Source organism: Giraffa tippelskirchi, chromosome 10 (assembly GCF_054371585.1).
Source record: "Giraffa tippelskirchi isolate mGirTip1 chromosome 10, T2T-mGirTip1v1.2.pri, whole genome shotgun sequence".
Lineage (NCBI taxonomy): Eukaryota > Metazoa > Chordata > Mammalia > Artiodactyla > Giraffidae > Giraffa > Giraffa tippelskirchi.
In genome coordinates this window covers 59,775,663-59,802,882 of record NC_137284.1, presented here as the reverse complement: position 1 = coordinate 59,802,882, position 27,220 = coordinate 59,775,663, and the positions used below count along the sequence as shown (strand labels likewise).

Genomic DNA, 27,220 nt, shown 5'->3' with positions numbered 1-27,220 from the left:
CATAACGAAAAGTGTGAATTTATGTCTGTTTCTTACAAAACAACTTGGCACATCCATTCTATCTGAAACAAGTGCTGAGTAAAAAGAATCCATCAATACAGCACTGACTCACAAGTGGACCTTAAAAACTAACCAATAAACCTGTTCTTCTCCCTTCTCTATGGAGGTCCCTTACAGTGAAGGAAAACTTTTCAAAATAGGCACCTTTGACCTTAAGTATTATTTAAAATCTTTATATCAAGATTAGACATATTTTCCAATATGAATGTACCCTCCACAAAGTTCTATCCCTTTCATATTGTTTGAAAGAAGAGGAATAAAAAGCAATATTTGGAGAAGAGATCTGAAGTGGAGGAAACAGAAAGGAGTACCTCACTGAAGAGTGACAGCCTCGAGGCACACAGCCACACAGCTTCTCAGAGTCATGCCAACCCTAGAGCGTCAGGGAGAAACACCGAAGCCCTACTCTGCAAGCCTGGGCCTCCCCAGGCAGCTACCACGGTCACTGCTCTGTTTATTTTCCTGACCCTTTGTCAACCACTATGTGCCCCAACCGAGCCCACCGTATTTCAGCTGGCATAGAAAATAATGTGGAAGATTAGCTTTCTCCAGAATAAAACTCATTCATTATCTGACTTAAAAAGAGAGAGGAGGAGGCTAACATGTCTATCAGCCGGTCCATTTAAAACCACTTTTCTTCACATATAAATATATGTGAAATAGTTTTAACTCTACAAGTGCTTTTTTTTAATCCTTCTGGAATATATTAAACAAGCAACAAGACTTTGCTCCTCCTAAAATATAAAATTTCCAGGGATGCCCCTGGTGGTCGAGGGGCTAAGACTCCAAGCTACCAACACAGGGGGCCCAGGTTCGATCCCTGGTCAGGGAACTAGATGCCACATGCTGAACCTACGAGTTCATTAAGGTCTGGCAGGTCTTAAGGAAGTCTGAAGATCCCACAAGCTGCAACTAAGATCCAGCACAGCCAAACAAATAAATATTCTTAAATAAATAAAAATAAAATTTCCAAATATCTTTATACTCTGCCTTTTCATTGTCATTTTTGTAAGGATTGGCACATGAGAAAGAGCAAGTTAGGCTAAAAAATTGGGAATCATGCAAAAAATTATCAATATCTCAATCATGCTGAACTGTGCTGTGAAGCTATTTCCAGAACAAAAGTGAGTAAAGCAATTAACATGTCAGCAACTATATTACAAAACATTTCTTTATTCTTAGGCTCCTCAGCAAGGTGTTCTAATATATAGTTCAAGCCATACTTCCAAAAGTCGAGTTGCTCTAAAAGTGACTCTATCAAAATGTACTCCCTTGGGTTTAATCTTTTAATCATCTTAAAGTTTTTAACTACAATCTATAGTATAAATAACACTCTCAAGAGTAATTTAACATGACTTCATTTTGACATTTCAACAAAGACGTTCAAATTTTTCCCTTTGAAATAATAGCACAAATATTTATGGCAATGATACTGTACAAATACGTTTAAAATACAGTCAAGATAACAAGAGGTTAAAGCTGAGAAGAGATTCTAGTGATAAATTACGAGTAAGACAGCCTCAATTACACATAAGAAAACCAAAGCTTCAAGACGCAGACTTGTCCAACTTTACAGAATATCAAGAAAGTTTTGGGGGCTTCCCTGGTGGCCTAGTGGTAAAGGATCTGCCTGCTAATGCAGGAGACACACGTTAGATTCCTGGTCCAGGAAGGTCCTCCATGCCTCAGAGCAACTAAGCCCATGTGCCTCAACTACTGAAGCCCACACACCCTAGTAGCCTGTGCTCTGCAACAAGAGAAGCTGAGCAAGAGTAGCCCCCACTTGCTGCAACTAGGGAAAAGCTTGTGCAATGAAGACCCAGCATAGCCAAATAAACAGTGTACAACGCTAGCTTAAAAAAAAAAAAAGAAAGAAACGTTTGGTGTTACTCTCATTATCAGTTAGTAATATTTAAGAGTGATGTATATAATATACTTTAGTTGACAATGTGCAATAAATTAAGTGCCTGCCCAAAATGACTTACCTCATACATGATTTATAGAGGTAATAGTCAGAATGGTATATAAAATCTATATTGAAATATTGAAGGAGGAGAAGTTTTAAAATACAGAGTGAAGTTCGTCCATGAACAATTCCAATCAACATAAAAGAATAATAGAAGCAAGAACATAAGAGCAGTAGGATGGAAATAAATCAGATCATGGGAAAAATGACAAGAGTCTCTTCATGCTAGAAAAGACCAATGTAAAGATGAAAATTGGCATCAGCACTTCTGTGCCTTTAAAGATACCCTGTGCTGAAGCAATCACTTAGCTTCATCAACGGCAATTTCAGATTACATGAAGAAAAGTGCAATGTCCCAAGTTAGGCAGTGATTCTGACCATCCTCTTTGCCCCATACACTATTTTTCCTCAGTTAACAAATATCCTCATTCCTTTCTGTATCCTGCTGTTATCTCAGCTTCCTGTCTTCTTTCTCTCCATGAAACTGCGTTAATAGGTAGGCAACATTTGTGGCCCCCACATCCCGTCACTTCATCTTGAGACCATGTCACCATCCATAAAGTCCTTTATCCTTGCCCTCTAGACCTTCCTATAGTCTGCTTCCCACATGGTATCCTAAATTTTAACAAAGCTCAAGACATGCTCACTGCATCTCCAACATTTCTCTTTAAAAAGCACGCCCTTGATCCCATTTATATGAAATGTCCAGAAGACGCAAATCCATAGAGACAGACAGTAGATTAGTGTTTGCCAAAAGATGTGGGAAGAAAGGGAATTGGGAATGACTGCTAACAGACACAGGGTTTCTTTCTAGGGTGATGGAAATATTCCGGAATTAGATAATAGTGCTGGCTCCACAACATCGTGAATATACTGAAAACCACTAAATTGTACACTTGAATATGGTGAATCTGATGTTATTTAAATTTGATCTCAATAAAAAACTGCAAGTTAAAGATAAATGAAAATAAACAAATATATGAGCACGCACACACACACACACACACACACACACACACACACACACACAGCATGTCCCTCCTTCTAACTTTCCTTTTGCCTTGCAAAATATTAAACCCCCCATAAGTGGAATTATTCAGGCAGAAGCTGAATGATCATCTGTCAGCAATATGCTATTGAAGGGCTAACTAAAGTGAGTAGGAAATTACACTAGATTACCCTTAAGTATTTTTCATCTTTAAGTTTCTATGTCACAAACCAAGATGAAGAGATTAGAAGCAGGGTAATTTTTTAAAGTGACCAGAAAGAAAAAATGTGAAGCATTACTTGAAAAGTTACTTTTTTTTTCTATTCAAAATGAAAACCAAAGACTATAATGAAGCAAAAGAACAAAAATGAAAGATTCAAAATGAAGAGCATAGGAAATTAAGAAAAAATATTTAGTAAATTAGATAATAGCACAAAAATGAAGAAGTGATATTCAGAACTAAACATAACAGTTGATTTGCTTATACAGAATTTATCCTGTATATAATTGTGTTTTTCTATAGAAATTCTGAAGTCTTTTTTCTTTTTTAGGTGAAGAAGATGTTAGAAAAAAATCTAATGCAGAAGAGATTTAAATCAAATTACTGCTAACGGGCATGTGACTAGGTTAATAAAGTAAACAATGGATGGATGACATAATAGAAAGTTATTTTCCTCAAATTCAGCCTTTTTTCTTTAAAGTTCATTACCACAATAACGAGCACCTTTGTGAGGAAATTTAGAGGGGAACAAAAAATATTGTTGACACAAAAAGCAAGAAACTTTAAATCTTTCTACTACAAATAAATTTCTGCAAACATCTGTAATAGGCTGCTGTAGAAAAGAACCTCATTTAAATATTAAATGACCAAATTTCAGTGGAGGGCAAAAGGTATTAGTATACACATATGCAGTATTAGAAAAGGGGTCACTCAATAACTATTCATTATTTGATTTCACACAGCACATTAAAACATTTGACATATTTGCCTGGTTATAAACCATAATTTATAAAACACCAAATTTTAAAAGGAAGCTCAGTTTGAATGCTATCCGAATAAAAGCATGCTATACAAAATGATGATTCTTATACTCTCCCTAGAAGCTTTTAAATTTAGGCTTCCAAAAGGATGAGAGAAATGGAATTTCTGAGTCTGTCAAGAACTTCCTCCTCCTGTCCTTCTATAATTAAAAATTTAGACCACACAGAGTCGAAAATATGACTTTTTAATGACCCAAACTCCTTATGAATTTAGAGATCATAATCTACTTTGGCATCCAGAAACAACTTTACACCTGTTTCAGCTTCAAAGAATATTTTTCCATACAAGCAGCTACAGCAGACCCATCTGAAGAGCAAATTTTGTTACAAGCCCCATTCAGAAGCCAGAAGATTATACTTCAAAATCATATTCCAAATAGTGGTCTGGTGATCAGCAGCATCGGCACCAATCTGAGAGCTTGTTAGAAATGCAAAATTTCACCCCAGACCTACTATTGTCAGAGTTTGCAGTATTGCTTGGGAATATTAAATTCTGTTTATAAAGGTCAAGAAAATAAATGGATTGGATGAAACTCTTAAGAAGTTATCATCACTGATGGTAGTAAGCTAACACTCAGTGACTTAGTTAAGCACAGTAATGAGAGCTTGTAAGACCAAGAGAAAAGTCACAAGATATGTTAAAATTATGGAAGTTAGTAACCTGTAAGATATTCCAAAATAGAAAGGGATGGCAAGACCAAGCCATTATCATGCCATCTCTGGACTGACAGCTATGCCATCTCCATATCAGCATTCCAGTGAGGACTTTCAGTATGAGGCTATTCTGGACCCTCAGGTGCTCTCACCAAGAAATGCAAATAGCACCCATGGCTCATCAGCACCTGTATCTAAGTGTACTTGTCCCCACTCTCTTCGATTCAGCAAGTATGTATCCCAGGAAGCAAGATGCCCAGGGCATCACGAGTCTGTGCAGAGTTCTTACTCAACTCTAGTCCTCACAAGCGTGTACATCGTCAGTGGGAAAGGCTGATGTGAGAGAGAGAGGGACAGGACACATGAATTTTGTGTACCCAGGACTCAGGTACAAAAAAGTGAAAGGACTCGGGTCCTTCCTTTCAATCTCCTTTGTACCTTAAGCTCGTTAACTTACCGCCCCTCTCCTCACCAACCCGCATGGTTTTCCTCTTGCTTCTGGCTGTGTTTTAAACTGACTTGATAAATCGTATGATTCAAGCATTTTAATTTGGTGGCTGAGCCTGTCTATTCCCTACCTCTGGGATAGCTGGTAGTGTACTGGGAAGCTAACTACTGCATCACCGTAATTTCCTACAAAACATCTACTGAAAAAGAAATATGCATTTCAAAAGGTCCCTGAGTGATTGATAATGCAAATTCAAGTTTAGAAGCACTGAGCGGGACTGTTAAAGAAAACTGCACCAAGACAGAAATTTGGTTGTCAGAACTAAGCTCAGAACACCATCCTGAATAAAAGGCCTCATGTACCCCCCTGACAATAACTCACAGCCCCAAAACAGGTAGCAAATGCTAAGAAATCCATTTTCAACAACTATCATGTAAGGCTTAGAGCAACACTGCTGCCATTGGTGACTCTCGTTCAACTCCAGCTTTGTAAAACTCCACGCAACTTGAGAAAACACACAGAAAAGTACAGCATAATGTATCTCAACACTAATCCAGCATTTTTGTCTTGCTGGGAATTACAAAAATACACTTTTTCCGATACACTATGTTTCAAGAACACCAATCTGAAGGACCTAAGACTACCAGAAACAGAGAAAGGGTCATGACTTTCTTAACAAGATTGCAGCGATGATCTTAGATTATCCAAGAACAGAGTTGAGCAGAATGACCTTAATGGGCTGTATACTTCCCACCGGCCACTGGTTCCTGACTTCATCAGCTCTGGTAATTTTACGTATTTATTATATTTCACTGTTCCTGACACATAGTAAGGACTCAATAAATGTTCTTAAATAATTAAAAAAAAAGAGTTAAATATCACCCTTTCTTTGATTTACCTAAGACAAATTTAATTCAACTCCTTGATTCTGAGAAATTCTTGAGAATGAAGGTATAATTCCATATCTTAAATCAGCATATCTTCATAACACTCCCTTCATTCCATACCCCAAAGTTAGATTTTATATTCTATTATTAATTTCATTCTAATTTTCCATGACACAATGAAGCACATTAATCTATCCATTAAGAAACAATCTGATCATTTCTAAAATTTCAACAATTATACATAAAGGATATACATACACAGGAAAGATCAGCTATTATTTTGACATTTTTCTAGGTCCAGATTAAGACATCTTAGGGAAATATCAATTTAAAACATCTACAGAAGTAGAAACTGGACACTGTCACACACATAAAGGTCATAAACAAGTTCTAAAACAAGAGGCCAAAAGTGTTGAGAATGTTTAGTGAAGAATAAGATGAGAGGATTGGGAAAAGAATGTACAAGTTCTGAAGATCATTTCTGTAAGGAATATGCTTGCTATTACTTCTGAAACAGGGAATGTGTTTACATTTCAAAGGAAAAGATTTATGTTAGAAAGCATATAACTTCCCATTCCAATAAAGAAATATTTATAAAAAGAATAAGGAAACACCCATGGAGAATGGCTGAGTGTATCCCCTTCCAAATGACCTATCGAATACTGTTCATGCCACACATTTAGTATAGCCAAGAACGGTTAAAGTACTCAAAGGACATCAGACACTTCAGCACAGGTCTTTACACTGTGTTTCATGGGTTTTAAATGCCATGTGTTTAAGAATTGACTCCACAAGCTCATAGAGAAAGAGGTAACCTTATAGATTTTTGTGTCCTCTGCAGCTAACAGCATGAGAGTAGACATCTGACAAGCTTTCAATAAACATTATTACCACTCTCTGAGGCAAATATCTTAATTGGAGAATAATCTAAACACTACCATCATCACCACCACCAGTGGAAAAGTAGCTCTCAAGATTTCCAAGTGAATCCACTTACATGTTAAACAATGGGAACAAGAAAAGAGTAATTGTCTTATTCATTACAAAGGGCTAAGAATGGATCTTCTGTTTGCAAACTTAATCCACTCCAACTAGTACAGTTAACTGCCCACTAAAATGCAGCATGTTATCTTTCACAAATCTGATGCTTGATCCATGTTCTTAATGGAAAGCGTTAAACATATGTACTCTATTCCATTCCTTGTTATGTGACATACAGTCTTTAATGTGAAAATTAAGAGGCGAAATGCTTATTGTTATAAGCAATGGTAGAAAAAAAAATGACTTCAATTTGAAAATATCATACCCTAAATCCTGGTTTGTTCACGTATGAACATCCAAGTTTCAATGATAAATCCCTTAAAATCCATTAAACCGGTAACTGCAGTTATGTTTTGTGCAGCATAGGACCCAAACACAAGGCTGGTGCTCCATTTGGGTTGATAAATTTTAATAAGCTGCTATTCCCCATTAGGGAGTTGGTCACTGGTTTTAACAAACTCCTTGAAGAGTTCATTTCAGTTATTCCTGCCTTGCTGGCTATGTAACAATTTAATCTTGTTGCTTTCTTCCTAAGGGGTAGAAAGATGATGCTCAAATGAGAGCACTTGCAAAGGGGACTTGAACGATGAAATTTAGGAGCTGGCTGGACCGGCCTGAGGGAAAGGGACCTCTAAAGAGAATGCCTACAACTTGGGGTAGGGGAGAGAATGACAAAGGGAGGTGGGAAAGAGCAGCAAAAAAATTTAGCTTCCTTAGAAACTAGATTCATAGCTCTAGAAGTTATTTCAAACATAGTTTAACTTGACATGGCCCATTCTGACCCAAAACTTTGCTTTACACTACTGAAAGGCAAGTTTGCCTGTTAACACCAGTAAATAATTTCACTGATTATTAGCTTATTTCAAGAAAGAATTTCACAGTTACAGAAAGGTCATATTTATCTTTGTTATGTAAATAACATATCTTACAGTCTTCTATGAAAGTTTTACAAGATGGAAATAACAATAGACAGTGGCTTTAGATTTTGAGGAGAAAATTTAAGAAAATAACATATCTAATTCCAAATCTATCATCTACACACACTGTGTGACCTAAAAGTCCCTAGAAAGTGGTTGCAGACTACATACTCTGCCACCACAGCCCTCCAGATTCCCCTAGGAGGGCATGCCAGCACCTTGGGACTCAGCTGATGGGAAAGGACTCTTTGAAAAAGCACTCCAGGAGATGCTGATACTCAACCAAACATCTCCTGCCCCACTGCCATTATCAGCTAATAATGTTTCACCACCTGCTGCGGATGTATTTTTGTGCTATTCTTCTATTCCAAATGTTAACTAAGTGAAGTCATTAGAATAGAGTATCTGAATTCAATTGGCATTTATCCAGTTTTTAAGAGGTAAAAATAAATCCATGAATGGCAAATCAATTTAACATCCTTTCAAACAATTCCATTTTAAAGCCATATAACAAATTCTGAGCTCAAAGCTATTTAGAGTCATAGCTTTCCAATTTAAGTAGTTAAGTCCGCTAACATATTTCCACGAATCAAACATGCACTACCAAGGAGCAGTACAAAAAAAAAAAGTTCCAGCATTCCTCACAATCTACTTACACTTAAGTAAGGGATAACTCAGATTTTTTTAAGCAAGTAAATAAAGAATATTATTTCAAGGTTATCATAACTCTACCTTTGTACATGATACCTCAAATCCTACAGGGTTTACATTTGGATAATTTTATTATTTATGGATAATTTCAAGTAAAACTAGTTAAAGATGTAATTCTCTTTCAAGCTAACACTCCTGGTTTTCAGGGTTCATATTATTCATACTCCAGTCCACTGGTATGTATCTCACAATCCCCAAACTTCTTCAACTTCAATATTGCTGTTTACACAACTACAAAGCACATCTAGAAATAGCTCTCAAAATTCCAAACTCTTAAAATCACCAGACAACATGTGTATATCAACAACCTGGTAGTTTTTACACTTGTCAGTCCTAGTCTACATACAGTTAGGCCCAAATACTAAGAAAAAAACTTAGGGGGGAAAAAAAACTCCAAAGACAAACTAAGAAAATATACTTACCTTAATTGGAGCACTACTAAACTTAATTTTCCTATTTGCCGGGATGTCTTCTTCTTCTGGCAATCCAACGATCTCTGAGTATTCCAAATCAGGTTGACAGTAATTGTTTTCATCACTATCTTCCTGCTCCTCCTGTTCAGTGCCTGTCTCTCCCCAGTCTGAATTATACCTGGATCTCACCCTATATACATTATAGTCACTGTGCATGTAAACATGGGAGCTCCCAAAATGATGTGGCTCTTCAAATACCTCCTTTTCACAAGTGAACCTAGATACATCAGCAGAGGTGAAATCACCACCCGCAAGTTCTCTCTTCTGTTGCATTGCTGCCTCACTCTCAACCAAACGAGCTTCTGCGTCTTCTGAAGGTTCGTTCTGTGGTGAAGGGATTTCAAACTCTGGCACTGCCTTGCTTTCAGCACCAGGTTCTTCAGGGATGTCTTTGTCAGTTCTGTCGGGAGCCTCTTGGTTAGATGTGGGGTCCTCGGCTGCCTTGCTCTGCTGCGCCTCTTCACTAGGCACAGAAGCTAGAGAGGTACTTTTCGAAGCCACCTCTAGTCCTGGGCTTGTGCTACTCTTCTGAGCATCCTCTGCATCGTCACTGTGCTTGCTTGGAGGAGACCAAGAATTAGAATCCTTAAGGTGGCCAAAGGTGTCAAGATTTGTAACAGTAACAGATGGTAAATTCAGGGGATAATGTCCAGTCACTGAGTATTCGTTGTTCTCAGCCTTCTCGGAAATGATGGCACTGGGGGAATTGGTGTTCTCAAATACTGCACTCAGTTGACTCACAGTTGGGGAGACAGCCTCGGTCCGGGAGCTAAGACTGTCCAAGGAATCAGTACTGCCTCGGTTGGACTTGGAACCACCCCATTCGTCCTGAGGTTCACTCCCTCCAGCTTTCTCCTTCTTTGGGGAATAGCGGTTGTTTTGTCCTGACTCATGCACACTTCTCTCAAACATCTTGCGAGTTTCTGTGAACTTAGAATATGAAGGGCCATCGTACATTGTGTCAAATCTACTAATTCGTTCTGAAACAGAGGACTCCAACTTAACAACCGAGCCATCTGTTTTTTCCAGAAATTCTTTGGGCTTCATTCGCCTCTGAGGGGATGAAGGTCCACCTTTGCCCCTTGTTTTGGCAATGACTGCGGCATTCTCACTGGGTTCCATACCCATCTGCATAAATAGGTTTTTAATTCTGTTGACATTGGAGCCATATTTCCTCCCCCTGCTCTGCTGGGAGCCCTCACCTTCTTTTGTTTTTTGTTCCCCATCTGACTTGGGTTTGTCAAAGGTACTTTTCAATGCCTGGAACTCAGTTCTATATGCATTCCTGTGAGGAGAGGCACTTCTGAGCGTGGTACGTTCACCCGAAGACTCAGTTTTCAACATTTTTACTTCAGGGGTGAAAAGCCAATGTTCATAATGATCAGGAAAAAAAACCAAAAAAACAAAACACCTCTCTTCTCTAATCACCAGTATCTGGTCAAGAAAAAGTACCTCTCAAATGGCATACTGTGTCAGTGATCCTCCCAACAGGTGTATTAGGAAATTATTCAGTCAAGAGTTACACAAAATGGCTTTTTCAAAGCAAGACTACAGGTTCATCTGTAACAGAAAAGAATGAATTTCTGAATTCATTTACTTATTTGAATTTATGCTTAGTCAACTATTAATACATTTTTCAAGGTGGCTTAGCCACATGTCAACTAAGAAATTACTTATTGAACTGGAAACTTCAAAGCCAAGAATTTAAAAGTTATAACTCTGATCAACCTTGGGTAACAAAACTGTTTCAAACATAACTTGAGGACCCCCACACACACCAAAATCACACACACACACACACATACAACTGACACATAAGTACACTTGAAAGCAATACTTTAGCCCAAGTTTTGGTTGGTTTTGTGAATGACCTTAAAAGAAACCAGCAGTCCCCAGATCTTTAAGAAATCATCAAACTATCCAGAAAAATGAAATTCTCTTGAGATTCCCCACATCAGGTATAACTTATTCTTTCTGTATAAGCATAATTAAAAGTTCAGAATCTATGTTTACAAACTCCAAAACATGCCTACAGCGGCTTATTCCATTCTTTCTGGTCCGAGATTCTCCTCTACAGCATCCCCAAAGCAACCCTAGTGCAATTTCAGGCCAAAACAAGCACAATAACGTTCTTAAATGGCAGTAAATTTCACTCCAAGTTCAGAACCATATCAAATATTTGGAAGTTTCCTAAGAGTGAACACTATTAATTATAGAGTGGGATATACAGTATCATGGGAATCAGTGTATGAGAACGTGACGATCAGAAGGTAAACAGACCATGAAACCTCTTTTCACAGCCCTGATTTGTTTATTACACTTGCCTCTAACTTACTACAAGCTCAGAATACAACGCAATGCATGCTGGCCGGTTTCCTCTAGCCCACAGCTGGATTTTACATCAATATGCCAGCAAGCAAATACTTCAAGATCCGCTGTGGAGCAGACACTGTAGTTCTAAAGATTTTTCCTTTTGTTTTTGTTTTGTTTTGTTTCAATATTAGGCCAAGCCCTATCACCCGCACGCACCATCAGATGAGGAAGCACACACTTTCATTGAAACCGTCTCCAACCAAACTCGACTCCTGGCCCAGCACGCATGCATGGCCCATGCAGACAAACAAGAAAGGCTTCAGAGTGTGGTGGCTGTTTTTCTGTCAGGCATCGACAATCTCCTTCTACCCTGACATTTGTTTAAGCCTTCACACTCTCTACCCCCCACCCCCACTCCCACCCCCACCCTCACCCTCACACCCCACTCCCGCCCCCGCCTATTCCAAACCCGAAGAGGCGGGGGCGGGGGCGATGGGGCCGCCGGGGGATTCAAAACCTGCCCTCACAAAAGACAAACATAAATAACACCAACTTGAGAGGCAGCCGATTCCCTGGTTCGGGACGCAATCCCTCGGCCCCGGGCAGGGCAGGGCCGGGAGAGCAGGTGACGCCAAGCGCTATGGTAGGAGGTCGCGGACTAGCTTTGTGCCAAGAAGCACCTGAAGTCCTAACACATTGGCTGCGGCTCCCGGCGGCTGCCAGGCGGATGCCGGCGTGGCTCGGGGAAAGCCGAGCTCCCCAGCCACATTAAAAAAAAAAAAAAAAGGAAAAAATTACAGGGTAATGCTAATAAATCCCTTTGTTTTTCGTCTCAGAGTGCCAGGAAACAATAGATCCCACTGATAATGCCTCTGATCCTCAACCTATCGCTCCCCAACCGCAACCCACCCCCACCCTCAGCCTGCAACTCAGCCTTTGTACATCCCGATTTTTTCCTCCTCACCTCCACCCTCCCCAACTCCTCGCCCGGCGCACAGCCTCCCCCTTACCCGAGCCGGAGCCGCCGCCAACGGGGAGGGTCAGGCGGCCGTGGCTCCCACCCCCTCCTCCGAGACGCCCCCCGCCCCGCGGTGGCCGCAACTCGGCTCGGCGCCGGCCCGTTTGCCGCCCCTCCACCCGCTCCTCACGGCGCAGCGCGGAGGGCGGCTGCAGCGGCCGCTTCCACTCGCGCCGCGGCCCCCACGCGCGCCCGGCCCGTGGACGGCGGCCTGGAGAGGAGCGCTGCACTCCCCAACGCCATGGCGGGCGGGCGGCGGCCCGGGCCCCGAGGCATTCGCACCCCCGGGCCTGCCTGGGGCGGGGGTCCCGGCCAGGGCAGGGGCTTCGTCCACGTGCGACCGCCCGCGCCGGGCCGTTTGGCCGGCCGCGGAGCTGAGGTGGAATGAGGGAGAGGCCGCGGGGGTGAGGAAGGCCCGGGGTAACAGGTGCCTCACCTCGGCTGATGGGATTAACTCTAGGGCCGCAGAAAGAGGGAGCCCGGCAGCAAAATCCCAGGAGAGGGAGAGAGAGGGAGCCTCTGGCGGCCAACGGAGGGCGAAAAGCACCGGCCCGCGGCGAGGCCGCCCCACCCCCCCCAACCCCGCGCCGTGGGCGAAGAGCCCCTCAGACTTGGGGCAAGGCCTGCCCTTCGGCTCGGGTCTTGGTTCCGTGAGAACTGAGTAATTGAGGCCCCATCCCACAGAGTCTGCAGTTAACTCCATGACCCCAGGGCATCTAAAACCCTGGGCAACGCTCCTGGCCTGGAAGGCCAATACCTAGGCCCAGATCCAGAATGGCCGCCACTTAGGCCACTGCGCTTCACCTAACACCCACCTTGACCTTAAGGCGCCACTGCTAAAAAGAGAGAGAGGAGGAACTCTTCTGGCTTTCTTGTCAGGAAAGAGTTTTTCAGACTCCCCCCGCCCAAACCCCCCACCTCTTTTATAAATGCTCAGTACCCCCTCCTTTCCCCATCAAAAATCCAGGAAGTGTTACAGCCTTCCTGCAAAATATGAAATCTATCATAACTGTCAATAAAGACCTTTAAACCAATCCTAAAAAAAAAAAAAAAACAAAACAAAACCATGGAGTAGAAACTTTTAAGGATAATTTTTCAAGAAGTAAAAATATACTCTTAATAGAAATGTAAAATGAAGATGTGTCAAAAATGTTATTTGACTCATCAATTAGGGAGGGAACATCAAGATATAACCCGTCCAAATGACAATGTGAACAACAAAACTTAATGGAAAATCAGAAAAGAGGCAAAACTGGTTAATAAGGCACTAAAATGTGATGTTTTGCATTATCTCCTATACAGGGTAGTAATCAACTGTGTCTCTTAAGGAACAAAATGATTTTGTATTTCTACAGATAAGAACCATTTACAGTATCCTTACGTTTCTAGGGATTATAGAATGGTAAAAAGTATAGTCAAAGGCAGGCAAAGGTGCAAAGTACTGTAGAACCATGAAGAATCCCAGGGGTCCCCAGCCTCTCTCTGGGATCTAATTAATGTCTGATGATCTGAGGTGGAGCTGAAGTAATAATAATAGAAATAAAGTGCACAATAAACATAATGCATTTAAATCATCCTGAAACCATTACCCTCAATCCAGTTCCTGGAAATATTGTCTTCCACTAAATAGGTCCCTGGTTCCAAAAAGATTGGTGACCACTGCTGTAATAACATCCAGCATTCCATTGAAAGGACACTCAATAACCTTTTTGTCCATTTCAAAGCCTTACATGAGTTTTTCCAAGGGAAACATTATTACCTGCATTTTTACAGATGGATAAACAGGTTTAGGTTTTGTAACTTACCTACTGCTTTCTCACTAGGGCTTCCCAGGTGGCACAGTGGTAAAGATTCTGCCTGCAATGCAGGAGAACAGGGTTCGATCCCTGAGTCGGAAAGATCCCCTGGAGAAGGAAATGGCACCCCACTCCAGTATTCTTGCCTGGAAAATTCCATGGGCAGAGGAGCCTGACAGGCTGCAGTCCATGAGGCTGCAAAGAGTCAGACACAACTGAATGACTGAGCACACACAGCTTTATCACTAGAAAGTGATTATAGCTAATATGAACTCCGGCCAGTTTGTACACAGAATCTATATACTCTTGAAGCAAAATCTTTTCTCAATTTCAAAAGAGCTTTGTCGCTACTCAATTCTAAGTATCTCTTATTTTGAACAGTGGAGGTTTTTTTCTTTTCTTCAAGCCTCACCAAATTCTGGGTGCTTTCCCAAGGAATTGGCATTCTCTGTCTACGACGTGGATGTCACTTCTATAAGCATAAACAGATGTAACAGGCAATGTGAGGGGGCTGTGGTTCTAGTCTCCACTTTTGGAAAGAACATTTGTGCTGTCTGGGGTAAATGAGTGGAAAAGTTCCTGTCATTTATTTGCAGTATGGAAACCATGTTTTTTAGGATAATAACTTAAATAAATGCAGGAACCTAATCACTGAGTTCTATCTGTAGATGAGGGGGCAGAGTTGGCAACAAAACCAGTCTTACACCTCTTTACAAAAAAATGATTCATGCAGAAAAGCAGCCTAAAGAATTCGGTTGGTTTGGGTTTCATTTTTTTTTTTTTAATATGAACCTTCTGGAAAAATTCATAGTGAAGCGATGAATGACAGAGCTTTTAAAACATAATTTTAGATTCCTGGCTTGCCCATTATCCACCTTCCATTTCTAACACTTATCTGAATGTTTGAAGGGACTACTAGACCACTACTAGCTAATCCAATACATGTGGTTATTTAACTTAAATCATATACAATTTGAAATTAAGTTCTGGGCTTCCCTGGAGGCTCAGTGGTAAAGAATCTGCCTGCTGACACAAGAGACACAGGTTCAATCCCTGATCTGGGAAGATCCCACATGCCTTGAGGCAGCTAAAGCCATGCGCCACTACTGAGCCTGTGCTCCAAAGCCCAGGGGCCGCAACTCCTGAAGCCTCCCAGCCCTAAAGCCTGTGCTCCACAACAAGAGAAGTCACTGCAGTGAGAAACTCTTGCTATAGAGAGTAACCCCCCTCTCCACAACTAAAGAAAAGCCCGGGCAGCAACAAATACCTGGTAAAGCCAAAAATAAATAAATAAATAAAAATTAACATTTAAAAAAAATAAGTAATAAAATTAAGTTCCTTAGTCCCACTAGCCACATTTGAAAGACTCAGTAACTACATGTGGCTGGTGGCTACCCTATTGAACAGTATAAATACAAAACATTTTCATCACAGAAATTTCTATTGAATGGCGCTGTCATAGACAACATTTGAGCTTCTGTAAATTAGGAAAAGTATATTGACTTTATAATGGTCAAAACTTAGTTCAATAGATCATTAATGTGAAGGGGATAAGAGGTCATAAATTTTTCATGTTCTAATTGGAAAGGGACTGGGGCAGTGTTGTTGTTTAGTAGCTAAGTCCGGTCTGACTTTTTCTTGACCCCACGGACTGTAGCCCACCAGGCTCCTCTGTCCCTGGGATTTCCCAAACAGGAATACTGGAGTGGGTTGCCATTTCCTTCTCCAGGGGATCTTCCTGATCCAGGGCTCAAACTCACATCTCCTGTTTCTCCTGCACTGTAGGCAGATTCCTTACCACTGAGCCACCAGGGAATCCCTGGTCAGTGTTAGGTGAAGTTTAGTACTGACATACAAGACATCCAAAATGCAATATATTTGGGGAAGATGAGAATTTTGATTTTCATATGTGATTTGTTTTACAAATCATGTAGAATATTGTGGGCTGTTATTTCCTTTGTAACCAATAATAAATAAGAAAGAAGAAGAAGAAGAAAGGACCATTGATTAGTACAATAAAAAGTACAAAATGTATTCTACCTTGTTTTAGGGGTTTTATCAATGTATTTTTTCAGTTTTCATAATGGATATTCTGAGTATCTATTCAAATAATTAAATTATTCATATGTGAAAGTGAAATATTGGGTGTAATTGTGAAATTAAGCCTAAATCAAGTCTGAATCAAATTTTAAAATGAGAAAATTGACTAGGCTGAGTCTGAAACAGCTCATCACTCCTTGATTTATAGCATGAAGGCACCTGGCTGATGATGTGTTACCAGAAGTTCATCAAGGGAGAGAAAAGAATAGAACAAACATGGAGGTCTCTAGAATAATTTTTATTTACTTATTTATTATTTTTTTAACTGTGCTGGGCCTTCGTTGCTGCGTGAGGGCTTTCTCTAGTTGCAGCAAGCTAGGGCTACTCTTCGCTGCAGCACCTGGAGTTCTCATTGTAGTGGCTTCATTTACTTCAGAGCTCAGGCTCTAGGCATACAGGCTTCATTAGCTGCAGCCTGCAGGCTCAATAGTTGCGCAATGCAGGCTCTAGGGCATGCAGGCTGGATCAGGGATCAAACCTGTGTTCCTTGCATTAGCAGGCAGATTCTTATCCACCGTCCCACCAGGGAAGTCCTAGAATAATTTTTTTATGAAATAGGCAAAGTAAGGGAAGAGCAATTCCGATCCTATCCAGGGTATCTTCCTGACCCAGGGAAACCTGAGTCGGGTCCCCTGCATTGGCAGGTGGGTTCTTTACCATTAGTGCCCCCGGGAAGCCCTGGTTTTACCCATAACTCTAGCATAAAATGATACTTTACTCATACTGTTGTTTCTGTACCAGTATTAATAAGAAAAGTATGTTGACAGTAATGAGTCACTTGTTTACAAAAAGTTTAGTTATAACTGCTTATTTTACGTTTGTAAATATCAGAGTGCTTTGTCATCTTCAGATGCAAATGTTGATATCTTGTATCTTAGAGGTCCATCTTTTAAAATAACCATCCCTGTTTAAGGGTAAAAACTGTTTGTTATTTTTTAGTCTTACAATATTTCACACATACTTCATTGTAGCAGTAAAATATATTTCTCTAAAATCGTGATAGAGTCCCAGGCTTACATTCAGAATACATCAGCGATATCTGTAATCTCTGATTTTGTCAAGCTAGTTATAAAATTAAGCTTAAATCCATAAATGGATTTTGTAATCTTTAAGTTATCATTTCTGCCTAAATAAATTGATAATGATTCAGCATGAATTTCCACCTACATTCATGGTTTGAGCATGCCATTGAAAATCATATCATCATTTTGGTTCATTCTGTAAAATCTTCTGTCTGAATCCTGCTCTTGATTTTTGTACAGCTGAGCAAAGTACTGTTAAATTCTACTTTAATAATTATCTGTTGTTGGTATCAGGGTGCTGGTGGCCTTGTAGAATGAGTTTGGGAATTTTCCCTTCCCTGCAATTTTCTGGAAGAATTTGAGCCCAGCAATCCCAATACTGATCATGTATCCTGAGAAAACCATAATTGAAAAACGCACATGTACCCCAGTGTTCATTGCAGCACTGTTTACAGTAGCTAGGACATGGAAGCAAACTAGACATCCATCGACAGATGAATGTGTAAAGAAGTTGTGGTACGGATATACAATGGAATCTTACTCAACCATAAGAAGAAATGCATTTGAGTCAGTTCTAATGAGGTGGATGAACCTGCCTATTATATAAAAGTAAGTCAGAAAGAGAAAAGCCAGTATCATATATTAATGCATATGTGTGGAATCTAGAGGGATGGTACTAATGAGACTGTGTGTAGAGTAGAAATGGAGATGCAGATATAGAGAACAGACTTGTGGACGCAGTTGGGGAAGGAGAGGGTGAGATGAATTGGGAGAGTAGCATTGAAATGTATACTTTACCATATGTAAAATGGATAGTCCGTGGGAATTTGCTGTATGATGCAGTGAGCTCAAACCGGTGCTCTGTGACAACCTAGAGGGGTGGGGTGGAGTGGGAGGTGAGGGGGAGGTTCAAGAGGGAGGGGATGTGTGTATGCCTAAGGCTGATTCATGTTGATGTATAACAGACAGCAAAGATATTGTAAAGCAATTATCCTCCAATTAAAAAAAAAAAAAGAAATGCTCTTATATATTTATGGTCTAATAAGTCTTCTAAGGAAAAGAAAGTAGTTACCTGGCCTACAACCTAAGTTTTGTTCCTTTATAGTACATTATTTTTAAAAGAAAGCCAAGGGCACCAAAATGGTATATGTCTATGAAAAAAGTCAGACTACAACTTATTTCCTTATAAGAGTGTGACAAAACATGAACAATAATCTAAACCTCATATTTATTTTGTGAATACCATAAAAGTAGAGTGAATAGTTGAAAGTAGTTTAATGCCTAGCTGGATTCTCAGGGGAAATGAAATTCATATTTTATGATACTGAGAATAGAAACAAACACATCATTGAGAGGTGAAATTGAGTTTATATTAAAATTTTAGAAGGGAGTTATAGTTTCAAAAACAAAAAAAAATATATAATCTTAGCCAGAAATGTAAATTTGGCCTGATGTAGCTTTAACTCAGTTGAACTTTGTGGACTTAATTATTTTTTTGCTTTGTTCTAGAAGCTAACAGTCTATTCTGATGTTATTCTGGGAAGCCTGAAAACTTTCTTATGATAAATTACTTATATTTGAGTACAGTGTGCTGTAATATAATTTATGCAAAGTGTTCATATTTTGCAAATTCATAAATTGAACTCAAGAGCCTCAGAAATTAAGCAAGACCAGCAACATAGAACCAATTGATAGACCACCACATGCTCACCCAAAGGAGAGTCGGACCAAGACCAAATGAGCCATTTAGATGCATAAATGAAAGTCATTTATTATGTGATGGAGTTTCATTTTCCAAAAAGCAAACACATTTTAAAAAACCTAACACTACACTTAAAACTGACACTGAGATACTCTCAGGTAGGTGACGACCCAGAAACTTACATATTTATATATAGGCACATTTTCCAAAATATTTGTACATTGTCATCACCTATTTAAACTGTTTTGATCACTTCCGTGGGATTTTCAAATCACAAGGTCGATGCATACTATGATTTTAATTTTGCTTTAAATGAAATTTCTCCAACTATGGAAAATATGACTTCTCTGCAAGATCCTAGCCATATGTTCAGGTATATAAAACCTAAGAAATATAAGGAACAAACAATTCATAACTGAGGGATCAATAAAAATATAAAATGTTTCTAATAAATTACTATCTTGTTCACCATGTAGAAATCAAATACACAATTAATTTTGATAGAAGTGTTTCAGTGTCAGTGGCTCAGTAATGTCCAACTCTTTGTGACCCCATGGACTATAGCCTGCCAGGCTCCTCTGTCCTTGGGATTCTCCAGGCAAGAATAGTGGAGCCATTCCTTTCTCCAGAGGATCTTCCCAACCAGTGATGGAACCCATGTCTCCTGCTTTGGCAGGCGGATTCTTTATCACTGAGCCACCTGGGAAGCACAGTCTTCCTAGCCAACCATATATCTTAAAGAGCAATAAAATTTTTCTAACATTTCTTATGCTATTTAAAAAGACACCTGGTGTTGATAAAAAGTAAGAATAGCTGCCTCTCTAAAGCCTGGAGTATAGAATTGCTCAGTCTTTCAAGTAGAAGGGCTGTGCATTCAGAACTAGGATATTTGAACTGTTAACTCACTTCTATATTACAGTGCCTATGCCGGATCATTTGGTATAAACTAGCCTCTTTCTCGATGTGAAACTCTAAACCCTATCCTCCACTTTCCCCTTCTCCCTTCTCTGTTTCAAATCTGAAAGTAAGTTTCCCTCCTTACCACGCTTCTTCCTTCTCACTTTGAATTGTGGCTCTATGGTCTCTGCTCTCAACATGGGCCATTCATTGTACAACTGGGGTAACTCCAAGGATAAATAAATGGAAACCTCTGGGAATGGATCACTAGCAAACCCTCCCTGGGTCATTCTAATAATTGCATTCTAATAATAAGGGTTGAGTATTATGACTCTAGTACACTGATTCTTAAATACATCTACAGTATGCATCTACATACTGTAATCCTGTGGCAAGCTTTTGAAAAATGCTTGGGTCCACTTCAAAAGGTCCTGACTTCATTGTTCTGGGGTGTGACCTGAGAATCAGTATTTTTAAGAACTCTCTGGGGAATGCTGATATGTCTTAAAATAGAACCCAGCCTGGTTCTGTTTATAATGTCAGCTTCCAGGACTGGTAAAAGTAAAATAGCAGGATGCCTAGCAATCTCTTTTACACTAGGGAAAAGAATTCCATTTACTTTGAAGATGTTAACTTTTGACTCATTATTCAGGACTGACTGAAAATCTGGTAAAAGTTCTTTATAAGAAAATTGTGGCTTGTTTCATTATATGTACTTGCCAAAGGTACACTAGTGGAGTTCTCAATTTTTAAAATGCATAACAATCACCTTGAATGCTTGTTGACAATGCAGATCAAAATCTCCAGAGATAGGCTGGAAAGAGGACTTATTAGTCTGCATTTTAAAGAAGATCTGTAGTTGATATTGATAACATTTATGAGATTATGGTGAGCATACCATGAAAGGAGATCTGGCTGAGTAAGTTTCTGCTTGGGTAGACATCTGTCTACATGGTGGTTGGCTCAGGCTGAAGATCAGGATTTGCCACCATAAAATATGCTTCTTTGACATAAGGATTCTTTTGAGCAGAAGTATTAGCCACTCAGTCGTGTCCAACTCTTTGTGACCCCATGAACTGCAGCTCACCAGGCTCCTCTGTCCATGGGATTCTCCAGGCAAGAATACTGGAGTGGGTTGCCATTCTCTTCTCCAAAGGATCCCCCCCCACTGCCCAGGGATTGAACCTGGGTCTCCAGCATTGCCGGCAGATTCTTTACATATGAACCACCGGGGAAGTCCCTTTTGAACTAAAGGCAACTGATAATCAACAGATGCAGAAGGAGCTCTTTAGCCTCCCCTTATCTGCCTAAAACCAGGCATAAAATTCCCTTTATGAAGGTGTTTCTTCCCCTCCCTTTGATCTCCTCTCCTACTCCATACCAGGAAGAGAGTGACTCATCACTACGGATGGATAAGTTTAGATAAGTTTTCATAAACAAACCTTACTAAAATACCCCCTATCTCCCATTAGTTACCTTATTTCCTAGTCACTTTCCTAGGATTTATCATAAATGGAAGCCCCGATCCCCTATTCTTTTGTTTAAATGGTATATAAGCTCCCAGGTGTAACCATTTCTAGGAGTTTCACTTCTTTTCTGTGAACTCCCATACATGTAAATATTAATAAAAAGTGTGTGCCTTTTCTCCTGTTAATCTTTTATTTGTTTAATTCACAGGCCCCTAATACTGAACATAAGGGAATAGAGGAAAAGTTTTTCCTCCCTGATGAGGTTCACATGTGAAGCTTGCCTATCCATCAATCCCTCATTCACTGGACTGGCTATGGTGATTATAACTTCTCCTCTGAACTTGTATTGTCAGGGCACTCAAGGTGACTATTCTCTTGCTCCTAGTACAACCTTTGCTTCGTCTACACCCTGCTCAAATGCTGACCTTCCTACCTGCTTGCCCCAGGTCCCAATTAATGATCCTTCTAACTTTAAATCAGAACATCTCCACCTGATAACTGATCAAAGAGGAAGTGAGGGGCATGTCCTCAGCTGGATTCCCTGGAAACCAATGATTCCACCTGACCTCACTTCCCCCCATAACTACAAACCTGCCCCTCCGCCCCTCCGCCCAGAAACAAACACTGCCACCACGTCCCCCCTGCAGTCTGCCTGCACACAGTGGGGTGTCACTCCAGGACTTTGCTTCAGACTGGCGTAAGCTTCCCCATTCACGAAACCACTGATGTCTTGTGTTGCTGATTCCAGGCTCTTTCTTCGGTCTTGAAGCTGCATAGATTCATAGATACAGGGCTTGTAGGCCTGTGGCAACAATTAGTAGAACAGCCAGAAGACCCAGGAAGCCCCCATAAGCCCAAGATGTCAGGAAATAAGGGGGGGAGTGGAAAGTTGCAGGCACGGCCCACTAGCATGTGGAGCCTAAAAGTTGCAGGGGTAATCCCAGGATGGCTGCGCACAATACATGGGGCCCTCTGGTGACTGTCCGTGATGAGTGTGGCCTCCAAGAGAGTACTGAGGACTCAGAGACACCCCTAAGGCTACTGCAAGGATGTTGGCCGCCATCCCTGAGGGAAAAGAGAAGTTAAGAGACCAAAGGTGGTGGCCACAGCTGTGGGCTGGCGGTTGCTTTTTATTTTGAGAAAGGCCACAGAGGCTGAGCTAACAGTCCAGGTGAAGGCTAACTTGAATGCTGATTCCTGTTCCTCTGAAAGTGAGGTATGTGAATATGAGTGAGTGATAAGTAATGTTGTTTATTACTGCTATTTCTTTAAACTGAATGGGCTATTTAGAGGCAGGAAGGTGGAGGGGAGGAATCCCTGAAAATGGCCAAGATGGGAATCTTTTACCACTCTAAAACTGGCTTTTGCGAATGCCAGTAGAGGAAGTTAGCTTTTAGAAGGAATTGGTATTTCCGTTCTTGTGCTTTTGAGATGTAAATGATCTGCTTGGGCTCTCAGGAACTTTAATCCTATGTGATCTCTAAGAGTGAGGGGAAAAAAGGCCTTTTAAAACTGTATAGGAATCTTAATTATGTTTTGGCAACGTCTATCTAAAACAGTCTTTCTAGATTTTGCTAACTTGCAACTAAACTAAGTTAAATGAAGAGAATTCATTTACCATCTGGGTCATTTCAAATAGGATAAAATGTGTGTGTGCATGCTTAGTCGCTCAGTAGTGTCCTACTCCTTGCGACCCCATGGACTGTAGCCCACCAGGGTCCTCTGTCCATGGAATCCTCAGCCAAGAATACTGGAGTAGGTTGTCATTGCCTACTCCATGGGATCTTCCCAACCCCAGGATTGAACCCATGTCTCTTGTGTCTCCTGCATTTGGCAAGAGGGTAAAATACTGGAACATTAATTGCTGGGTGAGTCTAAGTTTGCCTACCTTTACCTTCTTAAGAGAGGAAGACTCGAACATACATTTTCCTACTAGTATAACAAATGGTTCACAATTACTTGCTTGTTTGTTTTTGCCAGAGTTTAAAGTTCTTAAGGGTTAAGATTATAATCAGTAATGATTCTAGTTATTGTAACCAAGTTTCTTTATCAATTACATTGGAATCAGGTGTTTGTCCCTTTTAAAGTCTTTTATCATTCATAAACAGATATTGTACTCTGCTTTTACAAAAGTGCTTCATCTTCAAGAAAATTCACAGGAAGGACTTTTTTTTTAAATTGAAGTATAGTTGATTTACAATGTGTTAATTTCTTCTGTGCAGCATATATATTCTTTTTTATTTTTTTTCCATTATGGTTTATCACAGGATATTGAATATAGTTCCCTGTGTTATACAGTAGAATCTTGTTTATCCAATACCTTACACCTGCTAACCCCAAACTCCCACTCCATCTCTTGTCTTTTCTCTCTCGCCCTTGGCAACAACAAAATCTGTTCTCTATGTCTATGAGTTTGTTTTCATTTTGTAGATGAGTTCATTTGTATAATATTTTAGATTCCACATGTAAGTGATATTGTGTGGTATTTGTCTTTCTCTTTCTTACTTACTTCACTTAATGATCTCTGGGTCCATTCATGTTGCTGCAAATGGCATGATTTCATTCTTTTTATGGCTGAGTAGTATTCCATTGTGTATTCAGTTCAGTTCATTGTGTATATGTACCACATGTTCTTTATTCATTTATCTGTTGATGAACATTTAGTTGGTTTCCAGGTCTTAGCTGTTGTAAACAATGCTGCTGTGAACATAGCAGTGCTTGTATCTTTTTAAATTAGAGTTTTTTCTGAATGTATGCCCAGAAGTGGGATTGCTGGATCATATGGCAACACTTTACTTTTTTGAGGAATCTTCTTACTGTTCTTGCTAGTGGCTGCACCAATTTACATTCCCAACTACAATGTAGGAGAGTTCCCTTTTCTCCACACCCTCTCCAACATTTGTTATTTGTGGACTTTTTAATGATGTCCATCCTGACCAGTTGTGAGGTGGTATCTCATTGTAGTTTTTTTGAAGATCTTGTTTTGATGTGGATCATTTTTAAAGTCTATTGAATTTGTTGCAATATTGTTTCTATTTTATGTTTTGGGTTTTTGGCTGCAAGGCATGTGGAATCTTAACTCTCAGACCAGGGATCTAACTACAGCCCCTGCATTGGAAGCTGAAGTCTCAACCGCTGGAACACCAGGGAAGTTCCTCTCATTGTAATTTTGATTTGCATTTCTATAGTAATAGTGATGTTGAGCATTTTTCATGTGCCTGCTGGCTATCTGTATGTCTCCTTTGAAGAAATATCTATTTAGGTCGTCTGCCCAGTTTTCGATTGGTTTGTTTGTTTTTTGTTACTGTTGAGTTGTATGAGTTGTTTGTATATCTTGGAAACTAAGCCCTTGTTGGTCACATTATTTGCAAATATTTTCTCCCAGTCCATAGGTTATCTTTTCGTTTGGTTTATAGTTTCCTTTGCTGTACAAAAGCTTATAAGTTTGATTAGGTCCCATTAGTTTATTTTTGCTTTTGCTTCTCTTGCCTTGGGAGACTGAACAAAGAAAACATCAGTATGACTTATGTCAGATTGTTTTGCCTATGTACTCTACTACGAGTTTTAAGGGTGTCATGTCTTATATTTAAGTCTTTAAACCATTTTGGTTTGTGTGTGTGTGAGAGTGTTAAGGTAGTTCTAACTAACACACCCTAAGCTAATGTGACCATATGGGGATGACTGACAATGAGGGGGAAAGACTCTTACCATCTTCCTGTCAATACATATGAAGGACTCCTGTCTGTGAACATTACTTTATAACACTTCATAAACTTTGACATCCCATGATCCCCTCTGCACTGCATGGTGTAGAGTGGAATAGCCTGCCTTCTGAACATACAGGTCCAACTAGTGGGATTAACTGCCTTTGTTTGGAAAAACCTAATGGGTCTAGCCCTATTTGCATTCAACATAACAATGCAGTCAGAATTGTAAGGTAACTGCTGGTTCCTGGTGAGGTCAATGGAATATTGCCTTCAAAGCAAGGCCTTCCTCTCCCCATGGAGGTCTCTGGGTTTGCAAAAACTAGGCGCAGCCTTACTTTCCTTGTAACTGGAGAGGGCACTGCCACCATTGACTTCCTCCCCCTTGACCTGGTAAGTGCTTGGCTCCAGAATTTGCCCATATCCTGGTGAATGACTGGTTTTAGCACACTAGGTATCTTACTCTTGATACTCCGTGGCTGCTGGTATCTATAATGTATGTATGGCATCTGGTTACAGTGTGCCTCTACCTACGTGACCTCAGGGACTTGGTAAAAGAGCAGGGGACCAGGATTGTAAGAGCTGTAGGGGTTTGTAGGGGTGGAGCATAGGATCAGGCCACTCAAGGTGATTGTTCTCTTGCTCTCTGTACATCTCCTTGGACCAGTGCCTGATTCACCTATACCCTACCCACATGACTGACCTTCCTGCATACTTGCCCCAGGCCCTAGCTAATGATTATTCTAGCTTTAGATCAGAACTTTCCACAATGCTTATTAAAGGAGCAGTGAAGGGCATGACCCTCTGCTGGTCTGACTGGTAACCAATGAGCCAATTAGTTAGTCTTGGTCGCTCATTTGTGTCCAATTCTTTGTGACCCTATGGACTGTAGCCCGCCAGGCTCCTCTGTCCATGGAATTCTCCAGGCAAGAATACTGGAGTGGGTAGCCATTCCCTTCTCCAGGGGATCTTCCTGACCCAGGGATCGAACCTAGGTCTCCTGCATTGCAGGCAGATTCTTTACCATCTGAGCCCCCAGGGAAGCCCATAAAACACATAGGATATGGAAATGAATGGAATCCAAAGAAAAGATATATTTTGGTAACAATAGAGTCAGGATGTTCTAAAAAATAGCACACAAACAGGAAGAGCAAGGCTAGAGTAGGAAATACTGGACTCCATCACACGGCTGGGGGAAGGGATTAGTGTGGAGATCATGGAGGTACGAGAAGGGGCAGAGAGGGAAGCACCTGTTCTAGTTAGGAGGAAAAAATAAAAAGGATTAGGAGGGAGTGAGGGAAGAAAGACATGAACATTCACCTATATCAATATTTGGTCTCTTGCTAAAAAGTAACTACTTTTATTTATTAAGAGCAATGTGCATGCTAGACATGGTACTAAGCCTGTTACATTGGCTCTTATATCAATTCCTGCAATATGTCTATATGGTATGCATGTAGAGGGAAAAAACCCTCTAAAACTTAGAACATTGCATAATCTCTCTAAAGCTATTAATAAAGGCAGGGCTGGAATATGAACCAGCCTACCCATTCCAGTACTCTTGCCTGGAAAATCGCATGGACAGAGAAGCCTGGTAGGCTGCAGTCCATGGGGTTGCTAAGAGTCAGACATGACTGAGCGACTTCACTTTCACTTTTCACTTTCATGCATTGGAGGAGGAAATGGCAACCCATTCCAGTGTTCTTGCCTGGAGAATCCCAGGGACGGCAGAGCCTGGTGGGCTGCTGACTATGGGGTCGCACAGAGTCAGACACGACTGAAGCAACTTAGCAGCAGCAGCAGCAATACAATTCAAAGCCTTCTCCTCCCTAATATCTTCCATTAAAGAGAAAACAGCAAATTTAATTTTGTGGGTGAAGAAGAACTAGCAGAATCTAAGCTCCATTTGTTTTAACCATGGTGATTAGATGAGCTCATCCAACTTGGCTGAGAATTCATGAATTGTTAAAAGAATTGTGGAAGTAATATCACCTTTACTGTTGTTTACTTGAA

General features: G+C 40.4%; 1 protein-coding gene across 16 annotated transcripts in view; it reads right to left on the bottom strand.

Annotated features, from left to right (window-relative positions):
- PPP1R9A (protein phosphatase 1 regulatory subunit 9A) overlaps positions 1–13,333 on the bottom strand; it is a 362,524-nt gene extending 349,191 nt beyond the window's left edge. For 9 of the 16 annotated variants that reach the window (XR_014066087.1, XR_014066088.1, XR_014066090.1 and 6 more), the window contains exons 1-2: positions 12,510–12,694; positions 9,136–10,746 (exon numbers count right to left, since the gene is read on the bottom strand). Coding sequence is in view for 13 of the 16 variants with exons in the window: in XM_081531507.1 (XP_081387633.1) it covers positions 9,136–10,530 (1,395 nt within the window). In the remaining 3 variants the exon portion in view is untranslated. Of the gene's footprint in view, positions 1–9,135; positions 10,747–12,052; positions 12,695–12,953 lie in introns of those variants that run through there. The other 7 variants (XM_081531506.1, XM_081531511.1, XM_081531513.1 and 4 more) reach the window with 2 other exon arrangements.
- Between the last annotated feature and the right edge of the window lie 13,887 nt (positions 13,334–27,220).